The sequence below is a fragment of the Mustela lutreola genome, chromosome 6 (assembly GCF_030435805.1).
Source record: "Mustela lutreola isolate mMusLut2 chromosome 6, mMusLut2.pri, whole genome shotgun sequence".
Taxonomy (NCBI): domain Eukaryota; kingdom Metazoa; phylum Chordata; class Mammalia; order Carnivora; family Mustelidae; genus Mustela; species Mustela lutreola.
This window is the reverse complement of record NC_081295.1, coordinates 55,748,625-55,776,456: the sequence shown is the minus strand read 5'-3', so window position 1 is coordinate 55,776,456 and position 27,832 is coordinate 55,748,625. Positions and strand designations below refer to the sequence as shown.

Sequence of the window (27,832 nt, the reverse complement as noted above, 5' to 3'; positions counted from 1 at the left end):
GCAAGTATACGCATTTCTAATCCTGAAAATAACATTGACTCCGGTGTTATATTATATTTTTTGATAAAGGATTTATGAGGATCCATAAATTCTACCTAGCAAAATTAACTTGGTTTTTTATTTTTTATTTTTTAAAAGATTTTATTTATTTATTTGTCAGAGAGAGAGCAAGAGCGAGCACAGGCAGAGAGGCAGGCAGAGTCAGAGGGAGAAGCAGGCTCCCTGCGGAGCAAGGAGCCCGATGTGGGACTCGATCCCAGGACGCTGGGATCATGACCTGAGCCGAAGGCAGCTGCTTAACCAACTGAGCCACCCAGGCGTCCCTTAACTTGGTTTTTTAAAGGGTAATCTTTTAAGACTATTACAGAAGTAATTGGATGCTGCCAATGTTACAGGTTTTACTTGGTCTATGGAGAGATTTCAAGGGTATTTTCCACTTGGCCAAAGAAAGTAGGATTTTTCCAGGGGAAGAGAAGATCAAACTTTGACCTTATTTATTAAGGTTCAGTACTTTCACTGGAATAAAAAAGAAAAAAAGTACAGAAGGACTTTATTTACTTCCAGTTATGTTTTAGGTATTTGCTTCTATCAGAAAAGCTTTTTATTCATTCAACAAATGTTTACTTAGAGATTTCTGCATACAAAGCACTCTCCTGAGTGCAAAGAGAATGCAAAGGTGAATCAAATGGAGGCCCCGTTTTTAGAAGTGCAGTGCAGTAGGAAAAGGGTACATGTATGTAAACTTTTTAAAAAATGAGGTATTAAGTGATGAACATCATTAGAGAAATGTACAGATAAGGGATTACTGGAACTTAAAAGAAGGGGAATGATGTGTAGCGAGATTGTGAAAATTTATGGGTGAGATGTTATTTGAAATGTGCTATTAAAAAGGATAGATCATTTAATAAAAGTTTCCAACTAGAATACTACTTAAGATTTTTTTAAGATTATGTTTATAAATAAAACACTTATGTTAGAAATTAAAGAGTTGTGATGAAAAATTAGAAACACCTTTTTTTAAGGAAAAGGAACAAATAAAATCTTAATTATAAAAATATTAGATAAACTTACGGGAAGTCACAGCCAGATTAAAATTCTTACCTCATTAAAAGTAAGTAAATATTTGAACATACCTAATATTATAAGTAATATGCTTAATATTTTAAAGATCCCTATGGCAAAATAGAATTTATATGTGATTTTAAACTTTGTATCTAGGAAGTTAACCATAGAATATATTTTGCCAGTATACTTCTTGTACAGGATTCTTAGTTCTAGGTGAACCCTAATTCACTTAACTAATGTCAAAGAATTTTTGCATTTTCTTTCAAAAACAGTTAATTGCTGCTTATATTTTTCTTTATCTGTTCTCTAACATCTATACCAAGAATTTTCTAAATGGTTTTAACTTAAGGAAAAATAATTATAGATTAAAGTTAATATTTATATATACTAGGGCTCTCTCTACTGTGGGAAATAATGCACTATTGTTTGCTATACTTACTGTAGTATTATAAGCGTTGTTATTAATTATATTCATGACATTTTCTTATGGCCAATAATATGGAAACTAATCTTAGAAGTTACCAGATTATTTTGTCTGTACTTTTCCCTATGAAGACTCAGTGTTTGTGACTGACGATGTGCCTGTTCCTTCCATTGTCTTCGTTTGTGTAGGTTCTTCATCACCACACAATTCAGATGATGAACAAAAAATGAATAATTTTATAGAAAAGGGTATAGTATCTTTATTTTAAAATATTTTCTTTTAATTATGTTTAATTCATTTAGTTTACTTTGACTAGATTTTGACATTTTTATATCAAAATATTATTTTCAGTGAAGACCAAAAGCAGAAAGTTTTCCAAGATGGTAGCCAGTGATATAGGTAGGAAATAGAAATTTCTCTTTTGTTTCTAATCCTTGCTATATGCAGTATTACTCAACACCAGAAAATGATCTAATGCATTGCATTTTATATATATTAATTTGTTATTTCTATGCTAAACAATAATCTCTTGGGCTGTTTCTTCTAAACTTATTGGGGCAGTAATTATTAAAAATCAGTTAAATTGGGATTGTAGTTCTTCTGACTTACAATGTGAATTATTCTTTTTTTATTTTTGCTTTATTTAAAATAAAGCAGGGTTCAATTTATGCCATAAATAGTATAATTTTATACTTCCAGATTTTGAGATCTTTTTCCTTTGTAGTTTTATTTGTATTTTCTCCTACCTTTATTCCATCTTTCTCAAATTTTCAAAGCCCCCAATTTCAAGGAAATGGTTCTCTACAATACTGACTCTTTTGTTCTATAATCTGCACTACCCTTAAGTTAAATGGGAATTTTCTTAAGACTCACCCCTCCCCCTCCATGCACACAAGTAAAAATGATTGATGGAGAGTATTTTATATTAATCATTTTGAATGTTATTATGAATGTACTTTGAAATGAATTATCTAGTTCAAGGTTTTCAGTTTAAAATAGGTAGACAGAATACAATCAAACTTTCAGAATATAATCAAACTCTTAAGATTAATTTTATAATTGGTCATAAAAATTTAAATATTCTCTTAGGATTTTTAAAGGCTTGAGAAGCGCTGTTTTACAAAAAAATAAATTAATTAATTCTTTGATTTAATCCAAACTTTTTATTATACAATTATTATGTTATTCCTCCAAAATGCCTACCATATATTCCTTGAATTATATTAAATGATGTGCATTTCTAGGCAGCTGAAATAGATTTACCTTTTCTCATGATAAAGCTTAATATATAGTAAAATTAAATTTCTAAAATTTAACAGAAGTACCATCCATATTGTCTGCATGTTGTAAATTGAACCCTGTTTAGTCATATTAACGTTGGCTATTAGCACCTCTGGTCATTTTTTAAATAAGGTGGTTTATTCTTGGGCAAAGGGCTTTTCATAATATGGGGAGTTGATTATCTCTTTGTGGTTTTATAGTGAATCAGTTGGTAATAGTTAAATCACTTTAATTATATAAGCACTATAGCATAAATACTTTTTCAACCAAATTTTTTTTAATAGTCTGTCTTAACTAGTACTTATTGTCATATAATGTAAAAAGTTAGAAAGGACTTTCCTACATACACTTAATCAAAGAACTTTTTGAATTTAATTATCTCGGGATTTTACCTTGCATGAAAGGAACCCAGTATATAATTATATTTTTTAAAAATAATTTCTTTGTCCTATTTTTGATCCTGGGGTTATATTTGCTTTGTTTAATGTGGTGACTTGCTCCTTTCTTTTTTTCTGTGTTTTGAATAGAATATGTAACATGAAATATCTGAGCTTGAATATTTGAAAGTCTTCAGTTAACAAATTTCTTAGACGAGGAACATTATTAGAAGTTCTTTGGTAATGTTCTTGCTTACTTTTTATATTATTGGCAAGTTTTCCTTTTTGTCATTTATAGTTTTGGGGAAACATGTTTACTATTAAATTTTTCAAACTTAGTTTAGTTACATTGTTATATGTGATTATTTTACATCTTCAGAAACTACTACTCTGTCTCCTATTTTATATATAATTTTGTTTGGTTTTGGTGGTAGTCTTTCAGTGTGGTTTTTAATCCCAACATAGATACAAGGAACACTCACTTCTCAAATTTTTCTTCATTCAAATGGAGACAGCTCCATTTTAGACTATAAAGTTTTTACAGTTAAAAAAGTGAGTTTCTCTCTGCACTAGTGTCTGGTTTTATAATAAGAGTTATAAAATATACTATTGAAAAACACATAAAGTATCAGTGAAATATCAGGGAAAAAATGCATAGACTCTCCTGAAGACCTCTCTGTCAAGATGTGTTTTCTGTGTAAAGTTTATGGTATCAGAAGTGCTAGGTTTCTTTGAGGGGTGCCTGGGTGGCTCAACTAGTTAAATGCCCAACTCTTGGCTTCAGCTCAGGTCATGATCTCAGGATCATGAGATGGAGCCCCACATCGGGGCCCCAGCTCAGTGGGGAGTTGGCTTGGGATTTTCTCTTCCTCTCCTTCTGCCCTCCGCCCATGTGCTCTGTCTCTAAAATAAATAGTGTGTTGTTTTTGTTGTTGTTGATGCTGCTGCTGCTGTTGTTGTTGTTGTTAAGTGCTAGGATTCCTTGAGCATTCTCAGCTCAGTGTTCCCTATCATCCAGTCCTGTACGTGCTCTGAAGTATCGTGAGCCTCATAAAATTATCACCTCTCTCTTCCTCAGTATACAGACATTTATATCTTCAACTGTAATTGTAGTGATGCACTGGCCTAATAAGGGAGGACATAAGAATTAGGCCTAGACCCTCAAGATTTACACTAGTAAGAAAGCCACCTTGATTAGAAGGCTAACTGAAGTGTCTTGGCTCCAAAACTTTGTTTCTACAGCTTTACCTTTTCTTTGAAAGTAATTGCTGTCGCTGTTGGAGGGGGGAGGTGCAAAAATGTCATTCCTTAACATTCTAACCCAAGTTTGGAAAATCAGTCTGTTTTTTACTGCCCGGCAATATAGCTGAGGTAGCGGAGATGGTGTGTGTGTGTGTGTGTGTGTGTGTGTGTGTGTGTGTAGCAATTACAGTTTTTCTGACATCATGCCAACCCTTTGTAAGTAATATTTCTTATTTAATCCATTCAATGTAACTACAGTGAGCTACATACTATTAACTTCCCTGTTTTACAGATGAGGAAACAGAGAGACAGAGTGTAAATAATATGCCTGTTGGTTATACAGCTAATGAATGACAGAGCCAGGATTTCCACCCAAGTAGTCTGACTTCACTGTTTTGTCCTTTCAACACTGTACTACTATATTAGTTCTTAGACAATTTACTAAAGTCTTTAAGGATTCAAAAACAAATCCATTGTGTGATTTGTAACTAGATATTCTGGTTAGGACTCTGTTCTATCTTTATAGTAACCTAGAAAGAAAGATGGTTCCTGTTAAGTTCTACCCTAGCACCAGATCATGGTTGTTGTGTTGGTGACTGTCACCCAAACATAATATACAGTGCCTAAAAGTCTACCTTTCTCCAAGACCAGACTCCAGGAAAGTAACTACAGCAAACAGTAGAGCCCCTAACCTCTCTACCAAAAAGCCTACCCAAAGCCTAGCTTCCTTGTTTCCTGGCTGACAGCTTACTCAGATCAATGATGCTGACAGTGACTTCCTTGTTCAGGCGGCAGCAGCCTAAAAAGGCATAACTCTGTCCTGTGAGTGTAACAGCAAAAATATAGAAGAATATAATGCAATTGCAGCATTCCTAAAGAAAGGTGCATGTGTGTAATACACATGTAGTGATTTGTTTTGCCTGTTCATACTTGCTTAATTCTTGTTAATAAAATCGAATGACCAGCATTTCCAAAATCAGTCTTTCCTGTAGTGTTAACCATTTCTGTAAGTCATTTAGAAAATAAGAGTAGTTACCAATTTTTAATTTGCTTATTATTTATATTTTATAAAACTTTGGAAATACAAAATTCTGTAAAGCTTTTTGTTAAGTTTGTAAAAAAAATAGTTCTAAAATGCATGTCTTTGTTAAAGTGTTAATCAAATTGTTCATGATACCTTATGAATAAAATATGGTCCAGATGCTAGCATTATTTGGTAGATCTTGAAACTACAGAATCTACTTTTAAAGATTGTTAATTCTATTTCATTGATTCTATTTCATTGTGCAAGTAGATTTCTAGCTGGATTCTATGGTCTATAAACCCATGGTCCCACATTATTACTAATTTTCATATAGAAGAAATGATTACATGATACTGTGAGGGGGAAATAATAGCTAGAGATTAAAATATAAACATTCAGAAATTCAGTGACTTCATGAGCACTGGGGCAAAACAAATATAAATCTTGGCTCTGTTTAATGAGTACCTCCCAAGTTCCAGTCACTATAGCTAGTCTTCAGGTGGTATTTATAAACCTAGGAAAGATTATACCTCCATGGTCCTTTTAATCTCTCAGATTCTGGGCTAGCAGTTACTTGGATAATGACTATTTTTTTTTTTTTTTTTTTTTTTTAAGAAAAACTGAAGGAATTTTTAAAGTCAGTTTAAATGAAGGTAATGATCATTAGTACTGTTTTCATTAGTTCTCTTTTACCTAAGTCCTGGTGATTCCTTTTTTAAATTAGAGTTCTAACAAAACTTAAATAGGTTCTTAGTCATTATATTCTAAATCATTACCTCATTAAATTCTACAATTTGAAATCTGCTCAGGCCCCCTTATTCTTCAAGAAAAGAGACGGAGTCTCAAAGAAGTTAAGTTGCACATCCAAAGTAGTGTCCCACAGTAATGAACTAGTCAGGATCAGAGTCCAGGTCTCTTGACTCTTATTTTATTATGTTATAGCATGCCTCCACTCTCATGCTGTAAAGTCTCTTTTTCTTGTGCTGTCTTCCCAATTGTTTTATATTTACAAGTTGAAAAAGAAATTCTCAGAGGTCCATTTGGAGTTTGCCATATGAATAAAAAGGTATGTCTCAAATTAAGTAGAATTTTAAGTAATAAAATTATTCTAATCCATTATAAAACTCAAATTAGTACTGATATTTCTACTTTATATTCTCCAATATTCAATCTCAAATGTGTGGCTATTACTTTAATAGAAGTTCATCTTTATATTTAATCCACAATATGGCTATTGAAGAATAGAAGCTCATCTTGAAGGAGAGGATGAGTCAAGTGTGCAGTAATACCGTTTTTACAGGTAAAATTACTCTTAATTTGTAAAGAACTAAATTTCACAGTCAAGTACTTTAAAACCATTTTACAAGTCTGAGGTTTTCTAATCATTCTTTTTCTTTTTTCAGGATGACTAACATCTGAAGAGTATGTCATAGTGTGTATTGGATTTTAATTTTATTTCAGAGTGTATTTTCTGTCAATTTCATAATAAATCTCAGCAAAGTCTGTTTGTTTTTTATATCACAGTACTTCCTGTGTGTGCATTTCTTTCTCCGTTCTTAGATTGGAAGAATGTAAATAGTCTTTCTGGAAATAACTTATTTGATTCCTACATAAATTAGTCCAAATTAAAGTTAAATTATTGAAATAATTTCTTTGTCAAGTATTGTCTGAATAGAAGTATTAACGAGGTGATCCTGTTCATGAAGATGGTGCTGAAGGTGAAGAAGGAAGCTTCTGACTTTCCCAAAGCTAAAGTCAAAGCAAAGGCTTTGAAGGTCAAGAAAGTGGTATTGGAAAGTGTTCACAGTCAAAAAAAAAAAAAAAAAATCTGCACATCACCTGCATTCCAGTGGCACAAGACACTGCATGTCCAAAGGTAGCCCAAACACCCCTGAAAGAGCACCCCCAGGAGAAACAAGTTGGACCACTATGCCACCAACTTCCTTCTGACTACTGAGTCAGCCATGAAGAAAATAGATGACAACATACTTGTGTTCATTGTGGATGCCAGAACCAACAAACACCAAATCCAACAGCCTTTGAAAGCTCTGTGACATTCATGTGGCCAAGGTCAACACTCTGATTAGACCCAATGGAGAGAAGAAGGCATATGTTCAGCTGGCTCCTGACTGATGCTTTGAATGTTGCCAACAAAGTTAGGATCACCTGAGTCCAGCTGGCTAAAACTAAATAGAAATTTTACACGCACACAAACACAGAATGGAAATTTATGTTCTACCATTACTTGCTGTATTAGTTTGCCAGTAGCTGCCATAACAAAATACCACAGACAGAGTGAATGAAAAAACAGAAATTTATTTCCTCTAGAATAGCTCTAAAGGCTAGAAGTCCAAGATCAAGACGTTAAAAGGTTTGGTTTTTTTCTTGGCTTGCAGAGACCTTTTCATTGAGTCTCATATAATCTTTCTTCTATGCAGGTGGAACTGTGATGTTTGTGTGTTTAAATTTCCTCTTCCAGTCAGATGAGATGAGGGTCTATCCCTAATGGCCTTATTTCAGCTTAATCACCTCTTCAAAGCCCTGTCTCTAAATATCTCACATTCTGAAGAATTAAAAGTTAATGCTTCAACATACAAATTTTGGAGGAACAATTCAGCATATAACACTTAGGGTTTTATTCTGTAGAAAATGCTGCAGAGTTTATTATGATATCCTAGACGTTAAATTTTATGAATTTATGGAAAGCAAATAGAAATGGGAAAATACAGAACACTAACACTATAGAAGTTCAATAATTAGAAGAACTTGCTATAGCTGAATCTTTAAAAGACACTTTAAAGATTACCCTTCATTTCAGGTAATAGATATGTGTTCCATATTTCAAAAGTGATCATTTGATGAATAGGGCTGTGTTTAATTTGCCCTTTTTTCCTTTATTTCACTTGTGAGAAAATTCAGTTTCTTTCTATAGAAGTAAAATGCCAGTGACAGTTTGTGCTTATTCATTTACTCATTCATCACCATGCTCATGGACCATACATTAATTATTACACACATACATAGATGCAGTATTTTACAAGGTAAATTTTATCTCCAAACTCATGGAATTTATATTCTAACATGGGAGATGGACATGGATAAACATTGATATTATTAGTTCTAATGACTAATAAAATAATGTGTGATAAGTGACAAGAATTTTTACTACTTCATCTCACTTTGTCCTTGGATTCCTTGCCATATCCTTTGAGCTGATTTTTAGTCTTGTTACTATTCTGATTTTTAAAATTTAATATACATACACTTCAACATTTTGCTTGAAAAGAGTGGTATTGGATCTCTGAAGATGGTAAAAAAAACTGATACTGTCACCTTCTTTTAATTACTGAACCTCTTTGTTTAAACAAAGATTTGGTTTTTTGTCATCTACTGCCATAATAAGAAGTCCTTTTACCTGTTATTGCTGGCATACTATTTCCTATAAAAGTCACATTCCAAAAAGCAAAAGTTACTCTTCTGTTTTCCTTTCTTTTAAGAAACCTTCCTTGGAAAAATAAGATGTGGAACACAGTAGATAGAAAAAGTAAAGGTAAATTATAGAGCAGCTGCTTAATTTCAAAGAAGCAATATGAATCTACATACTTTAGAAACTTTACAAAGATTTGTAGAGTTGCAAAGAACTAAAAAAGTATCAGCCCTGACAAAATTGTCATTTGTGGTACAGAGATCCAAGCACAGCTCTCAAGATTTGTTTCTGTCCTTGCTGTTGAAACTACCATTGCAGACGTGATTGTTGTGATCATGTATCACTTCATTATTTCTACCAAACAAATGAAGCTCCTTCAATCATCTCGACTCCTTCATTCCAGTTTGTGAGAAGAGAATAGAGACTCAGGTTTACAACCTGCCAAGACATTATCTTTGATACCAGTTTTTTCAGATTGAAGAAACTTTATTGTGATTCCCCTCATTTCTGCTGTGGACAAAGGCCTAGGAAAAGAGAACTGGTTTATAATCTCTAGTGACAAAAGATTTCAAGTCAAGGGAGACATTGAGTACAAGAACCAAGAGTTGAATACACAGTCAAAGAAGAGAAAAATAGACAACCTATCTTCCAAGAACTCATTCAAATTGTATGTCTTCAGTTTGAAAGCCTCAATGGGAGTTGAGTAACTCCAAAGCATGAGCAGAAGGTTCTTTATACATGCCGTGAAATCAGCTGACAAGGTAACTGGGTTGGCAAGTGCTTCTGAGACTCCTAAGAAGTAAAAATTTGTTCACCAAAAATTGGTGGATAAAGTCTATGATTGCTTCATTCACAGAATTACACTAGGGAACAGAGTATATGCTAGGAAGATTAACTAGAGGTTTTCCAGAGTTGGATCTGCCTCTTTCAGACCTACCATTGAGGAGGTTGACTAAACAGACCTGAAAATAAGTATATTCCCTAGAAGTCACAAAGTTAAAAGATAAAAATAAATAAATTTCAACTTTAGACCTTAGGTTTGGGACTTAGCCTTCCACAGAAAACAGCCATAAAACTAGTCAAAATATATAAGGTCTTCTTTCTAGGTGTTGAGCAGCAGGCATTTAAGGCTGCCATCCTTGAGAGAAAGGAAAAATACCAAGTGAGCCACATGTCCTCCCCAGTTTCTGCCATGGGACACTTTCCTGTTGCAGTGTGGGGTGGGTAGAACTCAGGAGCAGCTGCAATTGCATCAAGCTAAGCAAGCAGAGAGTAGAGTTCTGGGCTGCTGAAGTGACTAGAATTTGTGAGATAGTGTACTTGAGAGGAAAGAACTGCATACAGCGGGGACTTCCTAGGAGTCTGGGGTTGGGGGACGGTGGTGGTTAGCTCAGGTTTAGCTCCATTCTAAAGCTATACCTGAACTGGGCAAGACTCTGAGGCTTAGCAGCAATCTGCTAAGAGTCTCAGAGCTGGCAAGGATACCAGCAGTCATTTAGTGCCAGAAATTGTTGCCATTAGACCTTACTCAACACCTTGGTCATTCTTGATATCCCAGAAAGGCCACTGTGCAAGAGTAGGGATCACTACTTAGCATAAAAGCTATATCCTGGAACTAAATTTAAACTGAAATAGACCTATACTAATAAAGAATAAAAACAAACCAAGAATCCACCAGTAATTTAACGGCAAGGTGCAGAGCAAAGCTCAACACCTACTAACACCTACACAGACTCCCTTCAACACAATATCCACTCTGTCCAGTATCCAATCAAAAGTTCCTAGGCATGTGAAGTATTCAAAATCAAAGGTAGAAAAATATAACCCATAATTGAGAATAAAAAAATTAGCAGAAACTGACTTAAAGATGGCCTAGATGCTGTAATTAGCTAAAGATTTTTAAAACAGCTGCTGTAATATGTTTTAATACTGAAAAGAAAAAAATGGTCATAATGAGTGAACAGACAATTAGAGAATAGCAGCAGCAGAGAAAATAGCAACTTTATAATGAATAGAATGAAAATCCTAGTATTATAGAACAATAAAATTCATTTATTCTATAATGAATAAAATGAAAATTCTCTATCACTGGATAGAGACTACAGAAGAAAGGGCTGTGGAACTTGATAGCAGATAAATACAAGTACAGTGTGGAATGCTGAGGATGTAAATCCTTCCCCACCTCCTCCTTCTATTCTTCCCCTCGACATAAGTATCCATAAAAAATAGACAAGTTACATTCAAAAGTAGGCAATAATCAGTCTGGCTTTACATTTCTCAGCTACAAACAATGCTATAAGAAAATGGAACAACTTGAGTTTAAAAAACGGGAATATAGTTGTGAGTTGGGACTTACACGTATTACCAATTTCTCTCATCCATGTTTGTCTTTGTTTATGTTTTCAGCTAAACAGAAGTTTGTGAAATATGTTCATATGCCTTTTAAACTTAAAAGCTACTTCTTGAAGACATACTTTAGAAGACCTTGGGGTTTGAGGAAAGTTGTACTAGAAATGATTGTTTCCTATGGAACTCCCTCCTAAGGAAATAATCAAAATATATGAAAATATTTGTATACATTTTTATTGCCTTATTTATTGGGGAAAAACCTTATTGTTTAATAAGTGTTCATAAAAATAATATGAAGCCATTGAAATATACTAACAACTGAGGAAAGAAAATGCTTTTAGTAGTAGAAAAAAAGCACGATACAGATTTATATTTTAAATAAAAATGGATATTAAAAAGTAGCAGGAAATATGTAGACATTTTGCCTCTTGACTATGGGCATTTGTAGTGGCCATATTTTCTGTTTCTATGTTTTCCAAATTTTCTATAAAGAACACAATCCAAAAAGCTTAAGGATAAATTGCATATATGAGGGGACAGAAGATGTTAATCTATTAATGCCTGTGAAACTATTGTTGTAGACTGTGATTTTCATCTAAAAATTCTGATTTTAGAAAGAATGTAAGCTTTGAAGTATTTTGGGAAGAAGATAAAGAATATTGTCCCAGTGAAGGATGCCTTACACAGGAGTTTATACCATGTCATTTCATGCATATGAAGTTCTAGAATAGGCAAAACTGATAGATGGTAAAAAACAAAACCCAGAACATGGCTATTTCTAGGGCTGAGGACAGGAATTGCTTGGGAAGAATATGCATGACCTTTCTTGGATGTTGATGATATCAATTTCTATATCATGTTCTTGGATGTTGATTATATCGGTTTCTATATCATGTTCAGTAATTACATAGGTATGTACATTGTCAAAACTCAATATGTATTTAAGATTTCATTTGTATGTAAATTTTACATCAAGAGAAAAATACTGTCAACAAACAAGTGGGGAACATGTAGTTTTCTGAAAATGTACAAATTCTGAGTTATCCTTTGTTGACTTTATCTTCATGTCCCATGGTCTTAGATGGGTATTCCAGGGTAAGAAGGTTATAAGTTCAGTATACTCTAACTAGCACCTTGTGTATGCATCTGTTACTACCTGGTACATTGCACTGGAGTTATTTCATTCCTCCATTAGGCTATGAACTTTTGAGGGCAGGAAGTCTGTCTTCTGGCACATGGCTGGCATGTGCCCAATAAATATTTAATAGGTTAATAAATATCCCTCTGCCCTTGTCCCCACCACTGGCATAATAAAAATGTTTCTTTATTCATTAAAATTATTCTGTATCTTTTTTATAATGTTAATTGGTAAGTGGGATTAACAAAATAAGAAAGGTTAATCTTTTAACATTTATCAGTTCAAGTTCTGTGTTCAAGAAGATTGCTCAAAATTATATCCAAGTGTTATAGCAGTGTGGCTTAAATATTTTGAATACTGTGATCAGATTTGTGGTCAGGTTGTGGGTCTCCAGTTGCACAGTGTTCAGGAAAAAAGTTAGACCCCATAATTAAATCATTTTGTGACATTTATAGTAAAGTCAGAAAATCTGCTTAGTCTTTTCTGTGTGTGATTTTAACCACAACAAAATGTCAAAGTTAGACCAACTGTAGAATTATTTAAATTTGGTTATATTGGTTTTTTTTTTTTAACATGGTTAAGAAATTATGTAATGCTAGACCAAAAAAACAAAAAAAAAAGTTTTGTGGGAAAGATTAACATAAATTTTTAAAAATATTTGAAAATTTATATAAAAGAATTTCTAGTAGAAAATCCTGAAGGAGATTGAAAGCATATACTTAAGAATTCAAAGGAAATTTCATGCTAGTGAAATTTTTTGGCAGAAATATGTATATGGTTATTGAGTGAAAGATTCAACAGATACAGTTCTGACAGAATTTTTACCTAATTTATTCTTTTTAATGAGGAATGAATTTGATGTAACTTCTAAGTTATTCAAGTTATTCTCTTCTTTGTTATATTTAGCTGTAAATTGAATTTAGCTTTTGAGACAAACAAGGTTAAACTTAGAGTGGTGCATACTATTCTATACCTAGTGTTCTAAGGTTTTCTTTTTCTTTTTCTTCATTTTCCTGTTTTCGTTCCTTGGAATATTATCATAGAATTAGAATAAAGGAATGCTGGGTTGTTCACAAGTATATTAATAGGTCATTTGTATAGCATTATACAGTTTGTTTAGAAATCATATTTCATTTATTATTAGTAACTAACATTTATCAAATCCACATTATGTGTCAGGTATTATGCTCAGTGCTTTGGCTCACATCATCTTGTATAATCTTCACAACTATGAAATTGGCATTATCTATCCTCCTTTAACAAATGAAGAAATATCAGGTTTAGAGAAGCACAGTGATTGGCCAAAGGTCATACATCTGGTAGTCAAGTGAAGTGGATTCCATTTAAGATTTGATCTGATGCCAAATCCAATCCTACCCACTATACTTTACCCTTCCACATTTTACAAACCTAGATATTGAAACTTGTCAGGGAATGTTTCTTACAGACTAACTGCAAATGTATACTGGGTTTGCTCAATTAGTTTTGGTTCCTATGCTGAAGTTTCTTATAGTCTAGGGACCCAGCTGCCCAAAGTGTGATTCATAGACCAGCAGAATTGGCATCTTCTGGGAGCTTGTTGGAAGTGTAAGATCTCAGGCCCTCGTCCACTATAGAATCAGAATCTGATTTAGCAGGAGCGCGATGTGACTGGTGTGTACTTTCAAGTTTTTGATAAGCATTGGTTTGAAAGAATAATTGGATCAAAGCTGAGTAGTGGAGTCTAGAAAAGCATCCACATTATCTGACTTATGTCTTTAGATTCTGCCAGACTGACTTTTCTGCTTCAGATAACATATGATATTGTCTAGATATTATTTATCAGTCTGTGTACATTGTACCCATGGTATTTGGTGAAAACATCTTTGAATTCTTTTAAAAGTGTTAATGTTGCATTTTGGGAGATGGTTTTGTGAGTATATCTTCTAATTTTAGGGAATTTTATATTAAATATGATGGCAACCATTAAATCAACTAACTACAGATTTCATTGGCTAGGGGTTTTTTTTGGTAGTATATTTTATCTTTTAACTGATACTGATTATGTCTGGGTGAAAATGGGTTAGGACTGATTGTATATTTTAATCACTTGATTTTTAAAGGATGATGATTAGATTGATGAAGCTTAGAAATGAAAACTTGAATCCCCCACCCCTTCCCGGTTTGCCTCATGTCTATTTCCTAATACTGGATTTGTCATTTTTTTAGATGTGGAAGTTATATACTATGACTGGATTTCTCTTTGTTTACATGGCGCCCTTATGGACTAGCAGGGTCTGTGCTTTAAATATCTCTTAACAGCCCAGAATTTAACCCATATATGCATTCATGTATTAACAACAAGTGCTTGTTCAAAATTGTGCATAGGAAGCACTATTCTGTTACGCATGCATTGCCACTAACATAATAGATATAGTTAAAACAACTCCTAACTCTAAATCCTAGATTAAGGCAATAACTGACTTTGAGAATGGAAAGTGAATTCCAGTAAGTTTATACAGAGGCTTTTTTAATTCTGGTGCAAAATAGAAATTGACATATAATTTACATTTTTTTAAATACCATAATTTCAAATTAGTATCACTTTGTTTCATTTGTTTTTCACTGATATGTAAGTAAAAGTGTTAACTTGTATCAAGAATAGGTGAATCCAGATAGTTGTATGATGTAATCAAATACCTAAATTTAATCTTAGATAGTTGTTTTATATTCTAGAGATTAATTTAAAAATAATGAACCCAGTAGCTATGAAGATGAAAAACTGGAAAGATTTTATTATATCAACTATCCAAACTCCGTCTTCTGCCTCTATTGTCCTTACCTGCAACACCTTCCGTGAAATGACTCTGCTTTTTTTAGAAAAGCCTAACCCTTCCCTATGAGCCTAAAAAATAATTAACAGTTAGAATTAAAAAGCTTTCTTGAAGTAACAGCTTCAAGCACACAAAGATAACACATCAAGTAAGTACAAACTTACGAAAAGTTGAAAACAAGATTTACTTTCCACTTATAATATTATTCATCATATTTTAATTATCTTAGCATCTATTAGTAACAAAAGTATTTACTTCTATCTGGAAGGGCAGTTGGTATTAATAAATATGAATCAAATATTCTTCAGAACTTTAAAAATGTGTTTTGTTTTTCAGCAAAGATGTCAAGGAAGTTAAGCTTGCCTACTGACCTAAAGCCTGACTTAGGTAAGTAAAATAAATAAATAAGTAAAATCCATAGTAGTTAAACTCCATTCAAAGGGAAGGCAAGGAAATCAGAAGATTCAAAATTATCATAGGTGAGATTTTTAACAGAAATCAAGTTTAAAATGACTAAGATATTTAAGGATTAGTAGCCTCTCTAATGCCATCTATAAATTATAAAAGATTATAAATTCAAGCAATCCAAAATAATACATTTTCTCAGCTCTCATACTTTATATCTAAACAAGATTTAGTATAAGACTAAAATTTGTGCAATTTCAGATTTTCTTAAAAGTTGAAATATCCCATTTAACTATGTGAAAACCTATTGAACTTTATAATTTATAAACTTTAAAAGTTTTAACTTTTTCACAATAAATTAGTTTTCTGTATTACAATGAATTTCTCATGTCAAGAATCATTTTTACTCTTTGGTGATAATAAATTGAGAAGTAAATCTTTTTCTATAGCACCTTCTAGGCAACTAATCCACTAGGAAAGCAGAGTGACTATATTCCCACATTCCTTTTGCTTTATATTGAGCTCAGAAACAGCTCCCTGATATCACAGAATAGGGACAAGACATTTCAGTAAAGATAAAAATAAACTTGCAGTGTTTCTTTTTAAACTCACTTTTTTAAAAATTTTAGAAATTTTAATGGTCTTTAATGAAATAAAAACTAGACTGAAGATGGTTTCACCTATCTTTTTCTTTGAAATAACTAGATTTCCCCCCTTTTCCTCATCTTCTTACTGTTTATTCTCTAGATTCCTTAACTGCCTTTTTTTTGCATAATGCAAACTTAGGTATTGTCCATTTCACCATACTATTTTAGCATTTCCAAATCATAATCCTATTTCAGTTATACTGATAGAAGATATATGATTATCAGTGAGTGGGCATAATAACTTCCATTGTCAGCAGTACAAGGATCCATTCCTGAACATAGGAGAAACAATTTCTTAGAATCCTGTAGTAGGACTGGTCTTACGGGAACAAGGATTAATCTAGAATATAAGGTAACGTGTTTTGAGAAGGGAATAGCTCCCTTTACTATATAAATGAAAGATGTAATTTGACACTAAGTGTATTTGAGGGGCAGAGTTTTCATCACTCTCAGAGGTGTGTGATTTTAATAACACTAAATACTGCTAGTTAAAATGGCTTTATGCCTTCCAGTATCTTAAAAATCTGAAAAACACATGGAAAAGTACTTTTAAATTAATAAAAATGCCACAATTATTTTTAAAAAGAGTATCATACGTTTATAAGTAATTTAATCTGGGTATATTCCATGCTTGTATAGATCATCTTTATTCAGTTCATGTTTAACCTTACATGCCCATGTATTTCAGTGCCTTAAGCCAATTACAACTGCTTGTACAACTGGAACAGTCTCCATGTTTCCTAAGTAATTTCCCTTCAAGTCCTTGTACTGCTGAACTATTTTTTTTGGTAGAGATTCTTAGCTGCTGATTGTTTTACATTGGCTGGGGAGTCAATAGGGAAAAACAATTTTATTGATAGGCTCAAACTACTAGGTGTTCCTAAAGCAGCTGAGGCTGTTGGACTGCCCTGCAACTCTGGAAGCTTCTGTGACTAGAATTCACTTTGGCCTATGAGGAAATCATGCAACACTACACTTTGACTATGGCTTCACCATACCAGATTCCATGGCCCACCCTCAGGAACTGTGGGTAATATTGTTAGGGTTCTGATGTTACATTTCAAGTGGCAACAGAGGGGGAAAAATCAGACTTTTATACCTTAATGTGAGTTAATTTTCTTTCCTAAAGTTTACCCTGACCAAATTCAACTATTGGCATAATGTTTTGACTGGGGGAATAAAATGTTGTTGTATAAGGCTCAATGTGGGAAGAAAGGGTAATATAGAGGTAGAATGCTCTAGGCATCAGAGAGTAACAGAAAGCAATGATTTGTGGCATGCATTAATAGAAAGCATTAATGGATAGAAGCATTAGTGATAAATTTTATCCAAGCTTAGAGCTCTCAGAAACATCACATGTTCAAATATATTTTTTAATTTAAAGACTGAACTTTAACTCTCAATAATAACCAAAACTCTCTTCTTATATTTTGGTGGTTTGACTAATCCCATGTCCATCTGGAGTTGCCTGAGAAAGCTTTAGACTAGGACATGACACATGTCCTGCCTTTTCCACTAATTAGCTTTGTCATCCTGGATGAGTTATTGAACCTAAGTATCTATTTTATTATTCATTAAACTGTGATAATAATGCTTTTCACTTACTATGTGGATTCAATAGAATGATAAATTTAAAGTGTTATGAGAGGGTGTATCACATGGTATGGCTTGCTTAGTGGTAGCCATTTTCATTTCTGCTCTTATTACTAGAATTAAAATAGAAATTTCTAGTCCATTTGTTTAGGCTGCCTAATTTCTAAAATTTAAGCCACAAAGATCCACAAGATCTGACTTAACAATAGTACAATTCATGAACTAACTAAAAATTCTAAAATGCTAAAAATTCTAACTTACTTTCCAACAAGTTCTAGGCTGATAGAATTGGGTAAGTTTGGGATTGTTTCTTGATTCAGTTCATTTTCACATATTGATCTATACTTAGGAGTTCTTTGGTAAGCCAAATTTTAATAGAGAAGTCATAATAAAATGCAGTTGTAGTTTATGAATTTTTTATTTTTTATGAATTTTATAATTTTTATAATTTTTTATAATTTTATAATTATAAATTGTATAATTTATAATTATAAAATTATAATTTTTATACAAGGCCTTAAATTAGTCCATTAAATTAAAACACTTTATTTGGCCTATGAATTAAAGTACAGATTGAATTTGAAGTACAGATTGTTGTGAATCACCTATTGTAATTCTAATAGAAAAGAGTAAGAATTTTACAGATTAATTTATAATGAAATTTATATTATCAAATTTTCTTATGATCAAGTTTATATTACCATATTTTCTTTTTATAAATTTTTTAAGATTTATTTATTTGAGAGCAAGAGCAAGGGGGAGGGGCTGAGACGGAGAGAGAGTCTTAAGCAGCAGACTCTGTGTGGAGCACAGACCCAGATGTGGGGCTCAATCTCATGACTCTTGAGACCACCTGAGCCAAAACCAAGAGGTGGATGCTTACCCAACTATGCCACCTAGGCGCCCCTCAAATTTTCTTAACAAATTTTCATTGATTTCTATCATTGTCATTGGGTCACAACTGAATATATATGTCTAATCACCTTGTATGTGTATGATTTATTAAAGTAATGAATATTTTTATCATTGGAAGGTATATTTAAAACTTCTATTATTTGGGCTGCCTTGCTGGTTCAGTCAGCACAAGACTGAGCACAAGACTCTTGGTCTTGGGATTATAAGTTTGGACCCCATGCTAAATGTAGAGATTACTTAAAATCTTAAAAGATGGGGCTCCTGGGTGGCTCAGTGGGTTAAGCTGCTGCCTTCGGCTCAGGTCATGATCTCAGGGTCCTGGGATCGAGTCCCGCATCGGGCTCTCTGCTCAACAGGGAGCCTGCTTCCCTCTCTCTCTCTGCCTGCCTCTCCGACTACTTGTGATTTCTCTCTGTCAAATAAATAAATAAAATCTTAAAAAAAAAAAATCTTAAAAGATTACTTAAAATCTTAAAAAAGTAAAAAGATTACTATTATTTTGCTAAAATAACTGAATACTTTAGAGTTAACATTTGGAATCAGTTTATATATTTAATATTACACACTCATCCAGTAATGAGCCATTGCTTGTGGAAAGTTGTTTCATTTATAGGAAATAGTTCTTTTTTGCCATGTCAAAATCTTTAAGAGGAATTACAGGCAAAAGAGAGACATCTTTAGGCACTATAGTTAGAAATTACCCGTTATTGCCATAACTAGTAGCTTTATTATTTTCAGAGGCTAGCTATAATCAAAATTCTGATGTATATAGTTATCATTTGGGGAAATATTTGTCAATCTATTAATTCAAATTTTTTAAAGATTTATTTATTTAAGGAAGAGAGAGAGCATGCATGTGCAATCAGGAGGAGCAGAAGGAGAGGGAGACAAGCAGACTCCCCTCTGAACATGGAGCCAGACATAGGGCTCTATCCCAGGAACTCAGATCATGACCTGAGCCTAAATAAATTCTGATCCTTACCTGACTGAGCCACCTAGGTGCCCCTGAATTTAAATTTGATTACAAAAGCTTTTAGGGAGTATAGTTAGGATTCAATTATACCTTTTTTATTTAATAAAGTACAATTTAGAAGACTGTTTTCTTCTTTTTGATGACATGAAGTCATTTCTTTTATGATAACATTGAAAGCATGTGATTTGAGGACCTATTTGTTAGATAAGAACAGTAAAAACTCCTAGAAATTTTAATATATCCCAAAGGTGTGGCAGAAAGACATCGGTTCAGATACTTTGAACTATAGATCTGTCTTCAGCAAGTAATTAATAGATACTTTTATAAGCTAGGCACTATGCTCAAACGGACACAGCTATTGTATTCAAGAAACTTAGAGTCACTTTAGAGTGAGGCCTATGGCAAGTCTGGAAGAACTACAGAACAGAAGTACTATTAGTGCCATGGGAGAGAAAAAAACTATCGAGATTCAAAAAAGAGAAAAACCATATATGCTTTTAACAATCAAGATAAAACTTCATGACAATGATGGTACCTGAGATGGCCAATAAGCACAATCTTGGTAGAGAAAAAGGTGAGGCACAGGAACCAATCAGATAGAAAATCACAAACAGAAGTCTAAAGTAGGTGAGTGCAAGGTATGTCTGGAGAACAATGAATGACTCAGTTTGTTCCCACCAGTTCCTGAAAAGCAGGGTACCATTGAAGATAAGGCCAGAAAGGAGAGCTGAAATAGTTTGTGGAGATTCTTAAAAGTCTGAGTAAGATATTAAACATGATCAAATAAAGAGGAACCACTGAAGACTTTTTTAAGTAGAGGTAACAGAATTATGACTGTAACGTATAAAATTCAATTGAATTGTGTTAGAACAGTGACAGAATGAAGGTGGGAAGACCACTTGTGAATTATCAGCAGTCTCAATGAATGGCAATCAAGGCCTGAATGAAGGGTAATGGAAGTTGATTGATCATGAAAAGAAGGAAACAACACTGGAGTAAAATAACATAGGACTTGGCATCCCATCAGATGTATAGATAAAGTGAAAGGAAAGAGCCAAAACTGAAACTCATTTTAAGTGTTGTTCCCTAGAACTGGGTTGTTATGAATATAGAGAGTGCCATTAGAAGAATTAGAACTTTGGGGGAAATAACATATTTTGATTTTACATAGTGAGACATAATGGAGAAAATTCCCATAAATTTGGAAATGCAGTTGCAAGTGAAAAGAGACCAAGGCTCAAGGCAAACTTGCATTTGGCCCCAGTGAAGAAGGCAGCTGAAGACAAGGGAGGGATTATTACTATAATTTTGAAGTATCCCTGTCATTACAGAAAGAGGTGAAAGGAATACACTGGTATGCAATTAAGTATGAGCCAGATACCAGTCATACATTTTGATGTAAAATGCCTTGAATGAATGTTGATTATAGTTAAAAAGGCTTTCAAGGAAAACGAAGGCTAAATTTTTACGGATTAAAGACTTTCATATGGACAGAGTTGAAAAAAAATCTTCAACAAATTGAAGGTAGTATCAGAGTACTTCTAAGTGGAATTTTTAAACATAAATCACTGAAAATGCAACAAAAACTTATGGTGTACTATATATTGGCTAAATGAACATAATAGAAAAGAAAATGCCCACAGTTTTCTAGTTACCCAACTGTGGAATTGGCATTACCAAAGGAAGAAACAGCATCATTAGAAAAGAAGGTGGTGAGGTCTAAGATGAGAAAAGCAACCAGGATACGAACAAATAGCCACACCAAAAACCATATAGATCACACAGGCAGAAATTCTCTGGAATTGCACCCAGCTGTCTTCTGAGAAGTATGAATTTATCTGTTTGTATTTTATATCTAAACAAAGGAAAATTATTACCATAAAAGTAAATTGTTGGGCGCCTGGGTGGCTTAATGGGTTAAGCCGCTGCCTTCGGCTCAGGTCATGATCTCAGGGTCCTGGGATCGAGTCCCATATTGGGCTGTCTGCTCAGCAGGGAGCCTGCTTCCCTCTCTCTCTCTCTCTGCCTGCCTCTCTACCTACTTGTGATCTCTGTCAAATAAATAAATAAAATCTTAAAAAAAAAAAGTAAATTGTTTTTGATTAAAAACTAAAATATGCTATAGGTTTTGTCTTTTTGCAAATTAACCATTTTGTCAGATTTTTATGATATTTTATAACAGGCAATCTCACCCATTTTAATTTATTTCAGATATAAAAGATAATTCCTTCAGCCGATCACGGAGTTCCAGCGTAACCAGCATTGATAAAGAATCTCGAGAAGCAATTTCTGCTCTTCATTTCTGTGAAACTTTTACTCGAAAGGCAGATTCATCTCCCTCCCCATGTTTATGGGTTGGTACTACATTGGGAACAGTGCTAGTTATTGCACTGAACCTTCCCCCAGGAGGAGAACAAAGACTTCTTCAGCCAGTCATTGTCTCTCCAAGTGGTATGTATGCTTTCATGCTGTGCTTGCACTGAAGGTCTGACTTGCTGTATTTGGTAGAAGCCTTTGCTTTTCATTTTTGAAATGATCTATGAATTCTAAAATGTAAACTAAATGTTTACATTTAGATGTAGTCTTGTGTTTTTAATGAAAGAATACATGAATAAGATTCCAGTGTATCTTTTATTTATACAGCCATCCAGGTTTTGCATTATTTTTAACTCTACCATCATGTCTAAAATGATTTTCATTAGAAAATAAAAAAAAATAAAAAAGCAACTGCTCTTCTAATGCATTCAAAGATACCTTAAAATGCTATGTTCTGTAAGCAAAAGGGTAGTACCATGTTCAGGAGAAAAAGCAAAAAATATTTTTTGAACAGCATAGTGTTGGCTGTTTTTAATATCTAAATGTGAAGTCTTAAATTATGTTGTTTTTCTCCTTTGAAGTATTAGGAAAAGGTGACTTAATAGCAGATCTTAAGAAAAAAATTATGACTTGTATATTGAAAATGAGATTCAATTTCATCAAATGTATGTGGAGTCTGATCTGGAAATAACTGAGAAATCTGGTTTTCATTACTAATTTATGCTGATTTAGATAGAAAAAAACATGATTGTGCTCATTAGTGTATCCCTTGTTTATACAGTGGACTTTAACATTACTTGGAATTTAAAATTAAAATGTAATTATGATTTTAATGGTAATTTGTGAACTATCTTTACATCAAAGACACAGTTTGATTTATTCATCCAGCTCAATAAATATTTGAGAATGTTCTGTACGACTAGTTGTTAGAAAAGGTTACATAATGATAATATTACTAATCTCTTTCTTTATAGTAAGAATGGGTATAGAAAAAAAAGCCAGGAAAGATAAGCCACATAAAGAATGTTCTGATAGCCATATTTAAAAAGTTTTTAGGGACGCCTGGGTAGCTCAGTAGGTTAAAGCCTCTGCCTTCGACTCAGGTCATGGTCTCAGGGTCCTGGGATCGAGCCCCACATCGGGCTCTCTGCTCCACGGGGAGCTTGCTTCCCTTCCTTTCTCTCTGCCTGCCTCTCTGCCTACTTGTGATCTGTCTGACAAATAAATAAATAAAATCTTTAAAAAATAAATAAATAAAAAGTTTTTAAAAAGTGAAATTAATTTTAATGACACTTTATTTAGCCTAGCATATCTAAAATCCTATCGTTTCATCATATAACCAGTGTTTTTAAATTCTTAAGATATTTTACTTTTTTTTTTTTTATAATGTCTTTAGATCTGGCATGTATTTTACTCTCACAGCATGCCACAAGTTGGACAAGGCCATATTTTCAAGGGCTCTGTAGCTATATGTGACTAGTGGCTGCCATATTGGACCGTGCAGCTCTAGACATCATCCACTTGCTCTCACTCTTGTTGGTAGTACACTTGGCAGATATGAAAGAAGACATAGTTCCAGGCATCCCAATATTTACTGGTTTGGGACATGTAGTTCTGATTTCTTTTTCCAGATACACGCTCAGATACATGCTCAAAGAAAGGTTGAATCCCTTTAGTAAGCCGGTGTACAATTTCAATTTAATATGCATTCTATGTGTTGTTGAATGTCTTTTATGTGTCAGTTGGAATATACATATTTGCTGTGGGGGTTAAAATACTTGTTATCTACTAAACTTACATATTTTAGGTACTATATTGAGGTTAAAAGGGGCGATCCTGAGAATGGCATTCCTGGATACCACAGGCTGCTTAGTGCCACCCGCGTATGAATCCTGGAGAGAACACAATGTTCCTGAAGAAAAAGATGAAAAGGAGAAATTAAAGAAACGACGACCTGTCTCCGTATCCCCCTCCTCTTCTCAGGAAATTAGTGAAAACCAGTATGCCGTGATATGTTCTGAAAAGCAAGCAAAAGTCATCTCACTGCCAACTCAGAACTGTGCTTACAAGCAAAACATTACAGAGACCTCATTTGTGCTTCGTGGAGATATCGTAGCATTGAGTAACAGTATTTGCCTTGCCTGCTTCTGCGCTAACGGACATATTATGACTTTTAGGTAAGAGTTACACATTTTTAAAAAACATAAACATGGCATTTACAGCCTTAAAACAGAACACTATGGAATTACATTCCACTAAAATGAAATGCTTTTGTTTACAGTCTTATACACTGAGAATTTATTTTCATTCAGTTAATAGTGAACAAGTTTATGAAGAATACAAATCAGTTTTATCTACCTCTCAAGTATACTAGATCACAAGATTTATAAGGTCCTGCTGTTTTTGCCTTCTGTAATACTTTGTTCAAGACTAAAACCTACCTTGTTTTTTTTTTTTTTTTTTTTGTTTTATTTCCAGTTAGTTAACATACAGTGTTGTATTAGTTTCAGGTGTGCATGAGATTCAACACTTCTACACATCACCCAGTGCTCACCATTACTAGTGTGCTACTTAATCCCCATCACCTATTTCACCCATTCCTCCATCACCCTCCCCTCTGGTAACCATCAGTTTGTTCTCTATAATTAAGAGTTTGTTTCTTGATTTGTCTCTCTCTCTCATTTTTTTCCCTTTGTTTTTTTTGTTTCTTAAATTCCACTGAGTGAAGTCATATGATATTTATCTTTCTCTGACTTATTTTACTAAGTGTTATACACTCTAGCTCCATCCATGTCAATGCAAATGGCAAGACTGCATTCTTTTTAATGACTGAATAATATTCCATTGGCTATACACAGACACACACATATATATATACATGTGTATATATACACAAAATATATATGGAAGAAGATGTAGATCTTCTTTGTCCATTTATCAGTCAGTGGATACTTGGGCTGCTTCCATATCTGGGCTATTATAAATAATGCTGCTATAAGCATAGAAGTACATGTATCCTTTGAATTAGGGTTCTTCTATTCTTTGGGTGAATACCCAGTAGTGTGATTATTGGATCACAAAGTTGTTTTACTTTTAACTTTTTGAGGACCTTCCATACTGTTTTCCAAAACCTACCTTGTTTCTTATTAACGACTTTTTAATATTTTTCTCAAGTTTGCCAAGTTTAAGGCCTCTACTGGATGTATATTACTTGCCCCTTACCAACATGCGGATAGCCAGAACATTCTGCTTCACCAACAATGGACAAGCATCATATCTTGTTTCACCTACAGAAATCCAGAGACTCACTTACAGTCAAGAGACCTGTGAAAATCTTCAGGTAAATGACAAAAATATTACTATAATTTCTTCAAAGGTGAAATATTCTCTAAGATCCCTTACTTTTGTTTCTCTCTTACTCTCTCAGTACTATACAAATGAGCCTATATGGGAAAATCCAAAGCCTGACTTCAGAGCATATGGTTTGAGACTTGTGATAAAAGTAACTTCATCAGACTCTTGTTATAAGAGGGACTTATCTCACTGACTCATATTTTTTCAACCCAGTGATGGTATAGAAATATGAAATATTACATACATTTTATACATGCTCTCCACGTATAATAAATAACAATTATACACACAAAGAAACCTTTTTAAGGAAGTGTGTTAAAGTGGAAATAATTATATCTGCATATTGTTTCATCCCCTCTCATACACTCTGTATTCACAAGGATGTATATATATGTAAGAAAAAATAAGATTTCATAGTTTTACTTTGAATATTTTTGTTGATCTGTTTGCAAGAGACTACATTCTTTAAATATAAAACTGTTTCTTTTTTTAATATTCAAGTGCCTTATGTGCTTACATATACTGTTGGCCCTTGAGCAAGATGTGTTTGAACTGCACGAGTGGACTATACACAGATTTTTTTTCCAACAAATACAATACAATACTGTAACTATTTTTTTCTTCCTCATGGTTTTCTTAACATTTTCTTTCCTCCAGCTTACCTTAATGTAAGAATACAGTATATAATAAGTATAACATATAAAATATGTGCTAATCCACTCTTTATGTCATCAGTAAGGCTTCTAGTCAGCAGTATACTATTAGTAAACTTCTGGAGGCTTCAAAAGTTACACAAGAATTTTTGACTGTGCAGGGCGATTGGGCCCCTAACCATCACACTATTCAAGGAACAACTGTATGTTAAAAACTATCAGTTTCATTTCAGCTTTTAAAATAAAAGTGCTTTTATATTGAGCTAAAATATTAAAATATTAAACATTATATATATTAATTGATACTTAGCAGAAACCATTATCTAAGGGAACTTTAAGGGAGCATGTTAATGAGACTTTTTACAATTAGCCCTATTTTACTTGTCTGTAATGAATTTGTGGCTCATTTTTAGAATCTGAGCTTTAGAGTCAAGACTGAATTTAAGGCCCATTGTTGCTAATAATTACACAATGATGTGACCTTAGACAAGTTACTTATTGTCTCTGAGCTTCATCATCTTTAAAAATAGGATTAAAAATAATATCCACGCTATAGGATATGGTATGAATTAAAGAAGACAAAGCATGTGAAGTGCTTAGCATAGTGCTTGGTACAGGGTGTGTGCTTACTGTCAGATGTTAGTATTATTTCAGTGAGCTAAACTGTCCTGGGAATGTACTCCTAATGATATTATTATGAACCTTGAGAGTGAAACAGAATTGTAGATCTAATATGTTAGATATAAAGTTACATTTACATTAGGGTGGAGATGTTTTTTCAAAGATTCTTAGGTTTCTGAATTAAACCTTCTCTTTTTATGGGGAAGGTAAAATTTTTCTTTAGTGTTTCCTTTCACTAGTAAAATGTTACTGTATTAAGAAATAATACGGGCAGTTTAATTTATTCTTAATTCATTTCATCTGAAATGTGGTCTTAATTCAATTACTCAAAATTTTAAACATCATCACTTTTTTTGAGATCAAGTCTATTCTTTGGTTAGTGTTTTATTTTAGTAAAAATCAATAGCAGCAGTAAACTTTACCCATTATTTTTAAATGAAATGGTCCTTTAGTAACTCAATTTCTTTTAATAACTATCTGTTCTGTACCCTCATGGTAAATGATAAATGAAAAGTGAACTCCAAGCAATCTGTGATAGAATGTTTTTTTGAACATTATTTACATTTTATTTACCTCTGTATTTTCAATGCCTAAAAGTAATGCTTTGATAAAAATATGTTGTACCATTGACTTTATAAATACTATTCCTTGGTTTCCAGAGTGCCCTAATTGTGCATTCATTTAACTTTAACCAAAAAATAAAGAAGATGCCTACAAACATTAATGGAGTTTCCAGCGCAGCTGGAATAATAGGAACCAGATTAACCCTCCTGCCTGAAGCAGCCCCAAAAAAGCAGACATGAACATGAAATGACAGTTTTCAAGATCCTGAACATTTGCAGTGAAGGAAAGTAATCCCTTAGAGACAGGAAACAAAGGAAGTGCTCTAGCTTTAGTGCCTTGATAGAGTTTCCAGAGCATGCATAGAGGGAAGGTACTTAGGCAGAGTCTGACCAACTTCCTGTGTTTAGGAGACAGAGCCAAGAGTCTGGGAAGACCAAGTAAGTTAAAGTTCTTAGAGGACCAGAGAGAAAAGAGGTATATATAGAGAGAATGTCTGCAGAGGGTCTGCCAAAAGTTTTCAGTAGAGTACTGTTGAGCACATGCTTGTAGATACTCTTTGGCCTGGGAAAAAGCCATCTGATAGGAATAGAAAATTAGAGGGATTTGTGCCTGGTCCCAGGGCCAGGCACAGTTCCTGCTCCCAATAGCCAA

The 27,832-nt window shown here is 33.4% G+C and overlaps 1 protein-coding gene and 1 long non-coding RNA gene across 6 annotated transcripts in view; both read left to right on the top strand.

Annotated features, from left to right (window-relative positions):
* Positions 1–27,832, top strand: part of STXBP5 (syntaxin binding protein 5) — a 178,254-nt gene that overhangs the window by 129,353 nt on the left and 21,069 nt on the right. For 2 of the 5 annotated variants that reach the window (XM_059177307.1, XM_059177306.1), the window contains exons 20-25: positions 1,678–1,737; positions 1,841–1,888; positions 15,477–15,527; positions 21,885–22,124; positions 23,797–24,166; positions 25,164–25,329. In XM_059177307.1, the coding sequence (XP_059033290.1) occupies positions 1,678–1,737; positions 1,841–1,888; positions 15,477–15,527; positions 21,885–22,124; positions 23,797–24,166; positions 25,164–25,329 (935 nt within the window). The remainder of the gene's footprint in view (positions 1–1,677; positions 1,738–1,840; positions 1,889–15,476; positions 15,528–21,884; positions 22,125–23,796; positions 24,167–25,163; positions 25,330–27,832) is intronic. The other 3 variants (XM_059177310.1, XM_059177309.1, XM_059177308.1) reach the window with 2 other exon arrangements.
* LOC131833705 (uncharacterized) lies at positions 1,897–11,949 on the top strand. The gene is made up of 2 exons (XR_009354574.1): positions 1,897–6,479; positions 6,613–11,949. It is a non-coding gene; the product is annotated as an uncharacterized LOC131833705 (long non-coding RNA).